Source organism: Oncorhynchus masou, unplaced genomic scaffold, assembly GCF_036934945.1.
Source record: "Oncorhynchus masou masou isolate Uvic2021 unplaced genomic scaffold, UVic_Omas_1.1 unplaced_scaffold_3053, whole genome shotgun sequence".
Taxonomy (NCBI): Eukaryota; Metazoa; Chordata; class Actinopteri; order Salmoniformes; family Salmonidae; genus Oncorhynchus; species Oncorhynchus masou.
This window is the reverse complement of record NW_027016749.1, coordinates 8,429-21,574: the sequence shown is the minus strand read 5'-3', so window position 1 is coordinate 21,574 and position 13,146 is coordinate 8,429. Positions and strand designations below refer to the sequence as shown.

General features: G+C 41.6%; 1 protein-coding gene across 1 annotated transcript; it reads right to left on the bottom strand.

Moving 5' to 3' along the window:
• Positions 1-7,724: 7,724 nt before the first annotated feature.
• On the bottom strand, positions 7,725-8,657 carry LOC135539121 (odorant receptor 131-2-like). Its single transcript, XM_064964972.1, has one exon. The coding sequence runs from the start codon at positions 8,655-8,657 to the stop codon at positions 7,725-7,727; it is 933 nt and encodes a 310-aa protein (XP_064821044.1).
• Positions 8,658-13,146: the final 4,489 nt, after the last annotated feature.

Genomic DNA, 13,146 nt, shown 5'->3' with positions numbered 1-13,146 from the left:
CAGAAACAATGACGGCAGGTAGTCAAGGAGGTGATGGAGTGCAGGTGAGTCTGATGACGCGCAGGTGTGCGTAACGATGGTGACAGTGTGCGCCATAACAAGCAGTCTGATGACCTATAGGCCGGAGAGGGAGCACACGTGACATTGATTCTTCATCTAACATAGTCCAGAACAACTTTCCTAACTTTCCTATCTTAGATGGCCACCAAGATGGCATAGCAGTCAGACGTCCTTTGTCCTCGTCTTGATATATATTTACAACTTTCTTCGCATACCTTTATATATATATATTTTTTATTTTCCATAAACTCAACTTCAAAACACTCTCCTGCAACCCGCCTCACCAATTTATTTACAGAAAAATAAAGTATTATTTACCTCAAATCTGAAATCCTCCATAGAAGCTAACCAGAAGCTAACCAGAAGCTAGCCTGAAGCTAACCAGAAGCTAATCAGAAGCTAGTCAGAAGCTAGCCAGAAGCTAGTTAGCTTCTTTACTGGCTAATGGTTAGTATTCAGCTAACCACGGTTTGTGTACATCAGTTATCCTTTAGCTCAAATCTATCGCCAGTTTTGTACAGTGCAGCTCGGACAGGAACATACCAGACCTATTTTCTCTCCATGTCCCCGGATTTCAACCACAAGCTCTGGACATTTACACCTAGATCTCGCATTTACATTACATTACATTTAAGTCATTTAGCAGACGCTCTTATCCAGAGCGACTTACAAATTGGTGAATTCACCTTCTGACATCCAGTGGAACAGCCACTTTACAATAGTGCATCTAAGTCATTAAGGGGGGTGAGAAGGATTACTTATCCTATCCTAGGTATTCCTTGAAGAGGTGGGGTTTCAGGTGTCTCCGGAAGGTGGTGATTGACTCCGCTGTCCTGGCGTCGTGAGGGAGTTTGTTCCACCATTGGGGGGCCAGAGCAGCGAACAGTTTTGACTGGGCTGAGCGGGAACTGTACTTCCTCAATGGTAGGGAGCGAGCAGGCCAGAGGTGGATGAACGCAGTGCCCTTGCTTGGGTGTAGGGCCTGATCAGAGCCTGGAGGTACTGCGGTGCCGTTCCCCTCACAGCTCCGTAGGCAAGCACCATGGTCTTGTAGCGGATGCGAGCTTCAACTGGAAGCCAGTGGAGAGAGCGGAGGAGCGGGGTGACGTGAGAGAACTTGGGAAGGTTGAACACCAGACGGGCTGCGGCGTTCTGGATGAGTTGTAGGGGTTTAATGGCACAGGCAGGGAGCCCAGCCAACAGCGAGTTGCAGTAATCCAGACGGGAGATGACAAGTGCCTGGATTAGGACCTGCGCCGCTTCCTGTGTGAGGCAGGGTCGTACTCTGCGGATGTTGCAGCTAGCTAGCTGCTATCCGTGTGACTATCGGCTTACGTTGATCCCGGAGCAAACATCAATTATTCCGGAGCTAGCCAGCTGAAGAGTTCCATCAGCCACTTCTGGGCTACAATCACCTATCCGGACCTGTTTTTACTGCCAACGCGGAGCCCCACCGGGCCTTCACAAATGGACTACCGACGTTATCTGCCCGAGGGAGTTATCCAGCTGGCTCCTCTGTCGCGACGTTACCTGAACGCCCATCTAATCGTTAGCTGTCTTATCGGCTGCTATCTGAATAGATCTATCGGACAATTTTTTTTTTCTTCTTGTGCCTCTATAACTATATCTATTTTTTTGCGAATTAGATTGATCCCCTCTACTACACGGAACCCCACTAATCCTACTGACGGAAATGCACAATGTGGCTAAAAACAGACCTCCATCCTATGCTAGCTTGCTACCGATGACCCGGCTAGCCGTGACCCCAACCAACCTCACTACGAACTGGACCCTTTTGATCACTCGACTAAGCATGCCTCTCCTTAATGTCAATATGCCTTGTCCATTGCTGTTCTGGTTAGTGTTTATTGGCTTATTTCACTGTAGATCCTCTAGTCCTGCTCACTATACCTTATCCAATCTATTAGTTCCACCACCCACACATGCGAAGACATCTCCTGGTTTCAATGATGTTTCTAGAGACAATATCTCTCTCATCATCACTCAATACCTAGGTTTACCTCCACTGTATTCACATCCTACCATACCTTTGTCTGTACATTATACTTGAAGCTATTTCATCGCCCCCAGAAACCTCCTTTTACTCTCTGTTCCAGACATTCTAGATGACCAATTCTCATTGCTTTTAGCCATACCCTTATCCTACTCCTCCTCTTTTCCTCTGGTGATGTAGAGGTGAATCCAGGCCCTGCAGTGCCTAGCTCCACTCCTATTCCACAAGTGCTCTCTTTTGATGACTTCTGTATCCGTAATAGCCTTGGTTTCATGCATGTTACCATTAGAAGCCTCCTCCCTAAATTTGTTTTATTCACTGCTTTAGCACACTCTGCCAACCCGGATGTTCTAGCTGTCTCTGAATCCTGGCTTAGGAAGACCACCAAAAATTCTGAAATGTTCATCCCTAACTACAACATTTTCAGACTAGATAGAACTGCCAAAGGGGGCGGTGTTGCAATCTACTGCAAAGATAGCCTGCAGAGTTCTATCCTACTATCCAGGTCTGTACTCAAACAATTTGAACTTCGACTTTTAAAAATCCACCTCTCTAAAAACAAGTCTCTCACCATTGCCGCCTGCTACAGACCACCCTCTGCCCCCAGCTGACACCATATGTGAACTGATTGCCCCCATCTATCTTCAGAGCTCGTGCTGCTAGGTGACCTAAACTGGAACATGCTTAACACCCCAGCCTTCCTGCAATCTAAGCTTGATGCCCTCAATCTCACACAAATGATCAATGAACCTACCAGGTACCTCCCCAAAGCCGTAAACACAGGTACCCTCATAGATATCATCCTAACCAACTTGCCCTCTAAATACACCTCTGCTGTCTTCAACCAAGATCTCAGCGATCACTACCTCATTGCCTGAATCCATAATGGGTCAGCGGTCAAACGACCTCCACTCATCACTGTCAAACGCTCCCTGAAACACTTCAGCGAGCAGGCCATTCTAATTAACCTGGCCAGGGTATCCTGGAAGGATATTGATCTCATCCCGTCAATAGAGAATGCCTGTTTTTTTTAAATGCTTTCCTAATCATCTTAAATAAGCATGCCCCATTCAAGAAATTTAGAACAAGGAACAGATATAGCCCTTGGTTCTCCCCAGACCTGACTGCCCTTAACCAACACAAAAACATCCTATGGCGTTCTGCATTAGCATTGAACCGCCCCCGTGATATGCAGCTTTTCAGGGAAGCTAGAAACCAATACACACATGCAGTTAGAAAAGCCAAGGCTTTTTCAAGCAGAAATTTGCTTCCTGCAACACTAACTCAAAAGGTTCTGGGACACTGTAAAGTCCATGGAGAATAAGAACACCTCCTCCCAGCTGCCCACTGCATTGAAGATAGGAAACACTATCACCACTGATAAATCCACTATAATTGAGAATTTCAATAAGCATTTTTCTACGGCTGGCCATGCTTTCCACCTGGCTACCCCTACCCCGGTCAACAGCACTGCACCCCCCACAGCAACTCGCCCAAGCCTTCCCCATTTCTCCTTCTCCCAAATCCAGTCAGCTGATGTTCTGAAAGAGCTGCAAAAACTGGACCCCTACAAATCAGCTGGGCTAGACAATCTGGACGCTTTCTTTCTAAAATGATCTGCCGAAATTGTTGCCACCCCTATTACTAGCCTGTTCAACCTCTTTCGTGTCGTCTGAGATTCCCAAAGATTGGAAAGCAGCTGCGGTCATCCCCCTCTTCAAAGGGGGGGGGGCACTCTTGACCTAAACTGCTACAGACCTATATCTATCCTACCCTGCCTTTCTAAGGTATTCGAAAGCCAAGTCAACAAACAGATTACCGACCATTTCCAATCTCACCATACCTTCTCTGCTAAGCAATCTGGTTTCAGAGCTGGTCATGGGTGCACCTCAGCCACGCTCAAGGTCCTAAACGATATCTTAACCGCCATCAATAAGAAACATTACTGTGCAGCCGTATTCATTGATCTGGCCAAGGCTTTTGACTCTGTCAATCACCACATCCTCATCAGCAGACTCGACAGCCTTGGTTTCTCAAATGATTGCCTCGCCTGGTTCACCAACTACTAGAGTTCAGTGTGTCAAATTGTAGGGTCTGTTGTCCGGACCTCTGGCAGTCTCTATGGGGGAGCCACAGGGTTAAATTCTTGGACAGACTCTCTTCTCTGTACACATCAATGATGTCGCTCTTGCTGCTGGTGAGTCTCTGATCCACCTCTATGCAGACGACACCATTCTGTATACTTCTGGCCCTTCTTTGGACACTGTGTTAACTAACCTCGAGGCAAGCTTCAATGCCATACAACTCCCCTTCCGTGGCCTCCAATTGCTCTTAAATACAAGTAAAACTAAATGCATGCTCTTCAACCGATCACTGCCTGCACCTGCCTGCCTGTCCAACATCACTACTCTGGATGGCTCTGACATAGAATACGTGGACAACTACAAATACCTAGGGGTCTGGTTAGACTGTAAACTCTCCTTCCAGACCCACATCAAACATCTCCAATCCAAAGTTAAATGTAGAATTGGCTTCCTATCTCGCAAAACAAAGCATCCTTCACTCATGCTGCCAAACATACCCTTGTAAAACTGACCATCCTACCAATCCTCGACTTTGGCAATGTCATTTACAAAATAGCCTCCAATACCCTACTCAAAAAATTGGATGCAGTCTATCACAGTGCCATCCGTTTTGTCACCAAAGCCCCATATACTACCCACCATTGCGACCTGTACGCTCTCGTTGGCTGGCCCTCGCTTCATACTCGTCTCCAAACCCACTGGCTCCAGGTCATCTACAAGACCCTGCTTGGTAAAGTCCCCCCTTATCTCAGCTTGCTGGTCACCATAGTATCACCCACCTGTAGCACACGCTCCAGCAGGTATATCTCTCTGGTCACCCCCAAAACCAATTATTTCTTTGGCCGCCTCTCCTTCCAGTTCTCTGCTGCCAATGACTGGAACGAACTACAAAAATCTCTGAAACTGGAAACACTTATCTCCCTCACTAGCTTTAAGCAACAGCTGTCAGAGCAGCTCACACAGCACCTGTACATAGCCCATCTCTAATGTAGCCCAAACAACTACCTCGTTCCCTACTGTATTTATTTATTTTGCTCCTTTGCACCCCATTATTTTTATTTCTACTTTGCACATTCTTCCACTGCAAATCTACCATTCCAGTGTTTTACTTGCTATATTGTATTTACTTTGCCACCATGGCCTTTTTTTTGCCTTTACCACCCTTATCTCACCTCATTTGCTCACATCATATATAGACTTGCTTCTACTGTATTATTGACTGTATGTTTGTTTTACTCCATGTGTAACTCTGTGTTGTTGTATGTGTCGACCTGCTTTGCTTTATCTTGTCGCAATTTTCGCAATTGTAAATGAGAACTTGTTCTCAACTTGCCTACCTGGTTAAATAAAGGTGACATAAAAAAAAAAAATATTATATTTAAATGGTTTTAAAGTACTGTTTGAATTTATATATTGAAAGGTTTCTGGTGTGCTCAGATAAATTATTCAATTTCTTTATTGCTCTAAATCTAAATGTTATTTTGCCTATTTCTCTTGTCTGGATAACACATAGATGGTGGGCAATCTATTCCTAGTATTTACTTAATGTCTATCTCGTACCAACTGAATACTGTTGTGAATAGAGTTTGGCCATTTTAAATTGTGTATATTATGAAATAAAAAAAGCATGTTTTTTAAATGATCTTGTTAATTGATGACCAACCAAGAGCATTGCACATGACTACAACAGAAGAACCATATCTCCACCTTAAAGCAATCCTTGCTGCTTTGTTCTGTGCAATCTACAGTCTCCTAATTTAACTAGCTGATGCTTTTCCCCAGACCACAGAACAGTAGTTCACTTCATGGCCAATTAATGCTAGGGGTTATTTGCTGAAGAATCTTTCCTGGTAAATATTTAGTTATCCTTCTGATCATGCATGCAGTTTTAATATTTATTTTCATAGATTAGTTATTTGAGACGACCATGATAAGCAGTTGTCTAGCTGCACTCCTAGTCGTTTGGTTGCTGCCACTTCCTCAAGTTGTACTCCCCCATACTTAATTGTATCCCATTATGTGTTGGCCTTTTCCTGGTGGAACAGACCAACATAACTTTTGGTTTTATTGGTGTTTAAAACAAGTTTGTTCCTGCAAACCCACTCCTTGATATTTTCCAAATCTCCTTGTAAAGCTTGCTGTACCTGTTGAACGATTGTCTTGCTGTAGAAAATGTAGTATCATCTGCAAATATCATAACTTGAATTTCAGATAAGGCACAAGGAAGGTCGTTGGTATATATTAAGTACAGAAGTGGCCCAAGGCAGCTGCCCTGCGGTATTCCACAGTTTAAAGCATGAGGGGAAGAAAATGAACCATAGATATAGTGGACTGTTTCCTGTCAGTTAGATATGACTGTACCCAATTCAATGCCACCTCCTTAAAACCATAAAGCAATAATTTTGTCAAAATTATTTTATGATCCACTAAATCAAATGCTGCACAAAAATCAAAAAATAGTACACCCACAAACATGCCATTATCCATAGCGTTCAGCTACTGGTCAGTTATGTCAACCAATGCCGTGGTAGTGGAATGGTTTTTGCAATAAGCATGCTGATTGGCTGTAATCAGATCATTCTTTTCCATGTACTCCCATATTGTCTACTCACAATACCCTCTGATATCTTACTGAGTGAAGGGAGTAGACTAATTAGTCGACTATTGGCAGGAGTAATGGGTTCTTTGCTGTCTTTCGGAATAGAACACAGTTTAGCATGCTTCCGTACATTTGCAAGCATCCCCTTTTCCAGTGACCAATTAAATATGTATTTCAGTGGAGCTGCAATCTGGGGAGCAGCATATCGAAGTAAAAAATTGTCCATAAGATCATAACCTGTAGATTTACCATCGGGTAATGACTTCAATAGGTTTAACACCTCTACTAACACCATTTGTAGACTAAAAGAGCAGGTTTTGGTGCTCATAATATGATAATCAATTCATTGGACAATAGCTTGTTTGGAAGAATGGGTGTTTACATTATCGCTCAGTAAAACTGTATTCCATACATTTTTTTTTTTTTTTTTTTACAATCAATAAAAGCATTTTTGTGAAATAGCGTTTCTTTGTTACAATTTCATTTAACTGCATAATTATGTAGTGTTCTATAATTGTGTTGATCAATTTCTAGTTTAGATTTGTGTGCATCTTATTACAGTTCATTGAATGTTTTGAGGGAGCTTTAAGATATATATATCTCAAACACAAGGTTAACTGTTACTTTAACTGTTATATTATACTGTCCAAACAATACATATCATTTACAAATACATTTCTGACTTAGGTTGATTTTTTTTACACAATGGTATCATCTTATTTAGTGACAGATTACAATTATTTTCCCTAAACTATTTAAGCTTAGCAACAGGTATCAAATTATATATGCACATCTTTATTATTTTGTTCTCAAGTTTGTAAAAAGAAAACATAAAATGATACATGACTGATTTCCAAATAAGTCCAACATAATCTTTCTGTTATTTCTTAGAAAACAATCACTCAAGGTACAAGTGACTGAAAAGCAAATACAGTACATACACAGATCTCTGTATCTTTGCAGTACATCATGAAACAGTCACCACTGGCTTTACTGAGTTTCCGAAGCCGAAGGCAAAATAATATTTGAAGATGTGTTTGAATGTTGTGTCTCTCAGGCCGTATATGAGAGGACTCAGACACCTGGGGAAGATTATGAGGCCTACAAACAGAACATACTGAATATGCATCACCACCACAGGGTCCATGTGCCAGTGAATCAAGGTGTTAATAGTGTTAAAGAGGGTGGAGGAGAGACACAGGCCCAGCTGAATCAGGTGTAGGAGCACTGTTTTGTGGGCCTTACTGGCTGAAGTCTTGCCAGAGGAAGCAGACCTAGCTGTGACCAGGATGGCGATGTACGTGTAGGTAATGATGACACCTACTGTCACAAAATTCAACGTGGTGAAAGCTATGTTTAACTCTATATAAATCTGTTGTGTGTATAGATTGTTCCTGCTGCAGAAAATCTGCATAGTAAAAGGTGTAGACTCAATTGTAACAAACACAAAGACTTCAATGAAAGAGTGTAAGGAGCCCAAGACCCACATCACAGCGATGGCCACATGTGTCCTCCTGCAGGTGGCAATCTGAGCGTGTCTCAGTGGGAAGCAGATGGCCACATACCTCTCCAGTGACATCACAGCCAGGTTGAAAGGGGAGATTATTGCAATGATTCCCGCAGAAGAAGACATAACCATACAAACATAGCTAATTATCTTCAGTCTGGTCACAGCAAGCATATACATCACCATACTCATAGTAAGGTGGAGAGAATCAGAGAAAAGCAAATGGCCAAATAGAATATAGCGAGTGGTTTCCTGAAAGACAGGCTTACTCATCAAGGTGAACAGCATAACACAATTTACATAGAGGAAGAGAAGACATGGTGTCATGTACAGGACAGCCTTCACAGGTACCCCATACAGCCTCTGAATGGTAGCTCCTGTTGTATTATACATGGTCTCAGAGTGATTCATATCTGTAAAGAAATAACACAGGTTAAGTGTAATATAAGTCCATAAATGCATGATCTAAATTTGCAAACATAAATGTAGCCATACTCTTCATAGGAAACAAAACAGATCAAATCTAAAGATACACTCAAGATGTAATCAACGTACATCATTTTGTAAATGTATTCTTTTAGGATAAGTCTACATTGAGAGAAGAAATCCTAACAATGAGTCAGAGGGTCCCTGTGTTGGTGTTTCTCTGAGTTTCTTGGAGTGAGTGGAGTGAATGGTGGATTTGCCTGTCCTCGTCTTCATATAAAGCGTTCACACAAACACAACATAACACCATCACGTGTCCATCTAGTTACCAATCACAAGACAACAAGGTGATCTGGTCTCTTGGCAACTGCACGTGAGGGTTACAGCACATTGTTCATTGTCAATATTGGATGTGCCCATAAATGTTGTGTGTTTTTCTCCCCCTTTTTTATCATTCCCTCATGCCGCAACAATTGGAAGAGCCTCCTAATTCATGTATCATTATCATGTACTTTTCATTTCGCCCAGCTTGACAAACTGGTAGCCTCCAAGTGAGATACCACTACAGCTCACATCCCACTCTCTTTGAATGACCATAGTCTGTTCTAAGTGTTACCACTTACAGTATATGTTTCTCAAACTAGACACTCTAATGTCCTTGTCCTCTTGCTCAGTTGTGCACCGGGGCCTCCCACTACTCCTTCTATTCTGGTTAGCGCTAGTTTGCGCTGTTCTGTGAAGGGAGTAGTACACAGAGTTCAAATCAAATCAAATCAAATTGTATTTGTCACATACACATGGTTAGCAGATGTTAATGCGAGTGTAGCGAAATGCTTGTGCTTCTAGTTCCGACAATGCAGTAATAACCAACAAGTAATCTAACTAACAATTCCAAAACGAATTTCTTATACACAGTGTAAGGGGATAAAGAATATGTACATAAAGATATGAATGAGTGATGGTGCAGAGCCGCATAGGCAAGATACAGTAGATGGTATCGAGTACAGTATATACAGTGCCTTGCGAAAGTATTCGGCCCCCTTGAACTTTGTGACCTTTTGCCACATTTCAGGCTTCAAACATAAAGATATAAAACTGTATTTTTTTGTGAAGAATCAACAACAAGTGGGACACAATCATGAAGTGGAGCGACATTTATTGGATATTTCAAACTTTTTTTAACAAATCAAAAACTGAAAAATTGGGCGTGCAAAATTATTCAGCCCCCTTAAATTAATCCTTTGTAGCGCCACCTTTTGCTGCGATTACAGCTGTAAGTCGCTTGGGGTATGTCTCTATCAGTTTTGCACATCGAGAGACTGAAATTTTTTCCCATTCCTCCTTGCAAAACAGCTCGAGCTCAGTGAGGTTGGATGGAGAGCATTTGTGAACAGCAGTTTTCAGTTCTTTCCACAGATGCTCGATTGGATTCAGGTCTGGACTATGACTTGGCCATTCTAACACCTGGATATGTTTATTTTTGAACCATTCCATTGTAGATGTTGCTTTATGTTATGGATCATTGTCTTGTTGGAAGACAAATCTCCGTTCCAGTCTCAGGTCTTTTGCAGACTCCATCAGGTTTTCTTCCAGAATGGTCCTGTATTTGGCTCCATCCATCTTCCCATCAATTTTAACCATCTTCCCTGTCCCTGCTGAAGAAAAGCAGGCCCAAACCATGATGCTGCCACCACCATGTTTGACAGTGGGGATGGAGTGTTCAGTGTGATGAGCTGTGTTGCTTTTACGCCAAACATAACGTTTTGCATTGTTGCCAAAAAGTTCAATTTTGGTTTCATCTGACCAGAGCACCTTCTTCCACATGTTTGGTGTGTCTCCCAGGTGGCTTGTGGCAAACTTTAAACAACACTTTTTATGGATATCTTTAAGAAATGGCTTTCTTCTTGCCACTCTTCCATAAAGGCCAGATTTGTGCAACATACGACTGATTGTTGTCCTATGGACAGAGTCTCCCACCTCAGCTGTAGATCTCTGCAGTTCATCCAGAGTGATCATGGGCCTCTTGGCTGCATCTCTGATCAGTCTTCTCCTTGTATGAGCTGAAAGTTTAGAGGGACGTCCAGGTCTTGGTAGATTTGCAGTGGTCTGATACTCCTTCCATTTCAATATTATCGCTTGCACAGTGCTCCTTGGGATGTTTAAAACTTTGGAAATCTTTTTGTATCCAAATCCGGCTTCAAACTTCTTCACAACAGTATCTCGGACCTGCCTGGTGTGTTCCTTGTTCTTCATGATGCTCTCTGTGCTTTTAACGGACCTCTGAGACTATCACAGTGCAGGTGCATTTATACGGAGACTTGATTACACACAAGTGGATTGTGTTTATCATCATTAGTCATTTAGGTCAACATTGAATCATTCAGAGATCCTCACTGAACTTCTGGAGAGAGTTTGCTGCACTGAAAGTAAAGGGGCTGAATAACTTTGCACGCCCAATTTTTCCGTTTTTGATTTGTTAAAAAAGTTTGAAATATCCAATAAATGTCGTTCCACTTCATGATTGTGTCCCACTTGTTGTTGATTCTTCACAAAAAAAGTACAGTTTTAAATCTTTATGTTTGAAGCCTGAAATGTGGCAAAAGGTCGCAAAGTTCAAGGGGGCCGAATACTTTCGCATAGGCACTGTACATATGAGATGAGTATGTAAACAAAGTGGCATAGTTAAAGTGGCTAGTGATACATGTATTACATAAGGATGCAGTAGATGATATAGAGTACAGTATATACGTATACATATGAGATGAATAATGTAGGGTATGTAAACATTATATTAGGTAGCATTGTTTAAAGTGGCTAGTTGTAGGAGATCTTCAGTTTCTTGACAATTTCTCGCATGGAATAGCCGTCATTTCTCAGAACAAGAATATACTGATGAGTTTCAGAAGAAAGTACTTTGTTCCTGGCCATTTTGAGCCTGTAATCGAACACTAAATGCTGATGCTCCAGATACTCAACTAGTCTAAAGAAGGCCAGTTTTATTGTTTCTTTAAACAGCATAACAGTTTTCAGCTGTGCTAACATAATTGCAAAAGCGTTTTCTAATTATCTGTTAGCCTTTTAAAATTATAAACTTGGATTAGCTAACACAACATGCCATTGGAACACAGGAGTGATGGTTGCTGATAATGGGCCTCTGTATGCCTATGTAGATATTCCATTAAAAATCAGCTGTTTCCGGCTACAATAGTCATTTACAACATTAACAATGTCTACACTATATTTCTGATCAATTTGATGTTTTAATGGACATTTTCTTTTTATTTTCAAAAACAAGGACATTTCTACGTGACCCCAAACTTTTGAACAGTAGTGTACATTGCTTTGAGACCCAGTTGTGCCTACTTACAACTCCTGCTGTAACACCCCTACCGCTCTGTGTAATGTCAACAACATGGCTTTAGGATTGTTTACAATTCTTTCCATTTGGTAGACAGTAAATTACATTTAAGGTCAGGTGGAAGACAGGATATGCTAGACAACTGTACCTTTCCCAGTGGGTTAAATTATAGCCTTTGACCACTGATCCCTGACAAGCAAGCATGTTGAAAGATTACAACAAACCATTGTTCCTCCACAGAAATACAGGCGTGATGATACAACAACAGTACCACACTTCATTACACTTCCATTTACCAACCCAGGCCATTGATTATTAATGTAAGACTATTTTATTTCAGAAAACAAATGCTTTACCATTTTCTTTAACCTTTGACTCTTGTTTTCTCACATAAAGGCAATTAGGATATGTCATTACTGAAGTCATTACAGAAAGTTCATCAATAATTCACAACAGAAAATAAGATTGCAGCACATCCCAGGGACCACATTACTCCTAAGGGAAAGACAGAGCCCACAAACAACAGAAAGCAGACAAACAAGTCAGGGACATTGCACTACCCAAATTAACTCATGCTGATATCACTGACATTGACTCAACTTTAGCCTAAAGTCTACACTTCGTGTACTGGACAGATATACAGTGCATTCAGAAAGTATTCAGACCCCTTGACCTTTTCCACATTTTGTTACATTACACCCTTATTCTAAAACTTTTTTCCCTCATCAATCTACACACAACCCATAATGACAAAGCAAAAACAGTTTTATATTTTATTTTTTCCAAATGTATTAAAAATAATAAACATAAATACCTTATTTACATAAGTATTCAGACACTTCTGAAGACTAGAAATTGAGCTCAGGCCCATCCTGTTTCCATTGATCATCCTTGAGATGTTTCTACAACTTGATTGGACCTTTGCTAAATTCAATTGATTGGAAGGCACAGACCTGTCTATATAAGGTCCCACTGTTGTCAAAAAAATAAGCCATGAGGTCGAAGGAATTGTTCATAGAGCTCCGAGACAGGATTGTGTTGAGGCACAGACCAGGGGAAGGGTACCAAAAAGTCTCTGCAGCATTGAAGGTCCCCAAG

What these genes read in the sequence shown, in the direction of transcription:
- LOC135539121 (XM_064964972.1), bottom strand. Translation starts at nt 8,657, where the DNA reads ATGTATAATACAACAGGAGCTACCATTCAGAGGCTGTATGGGGTACCT.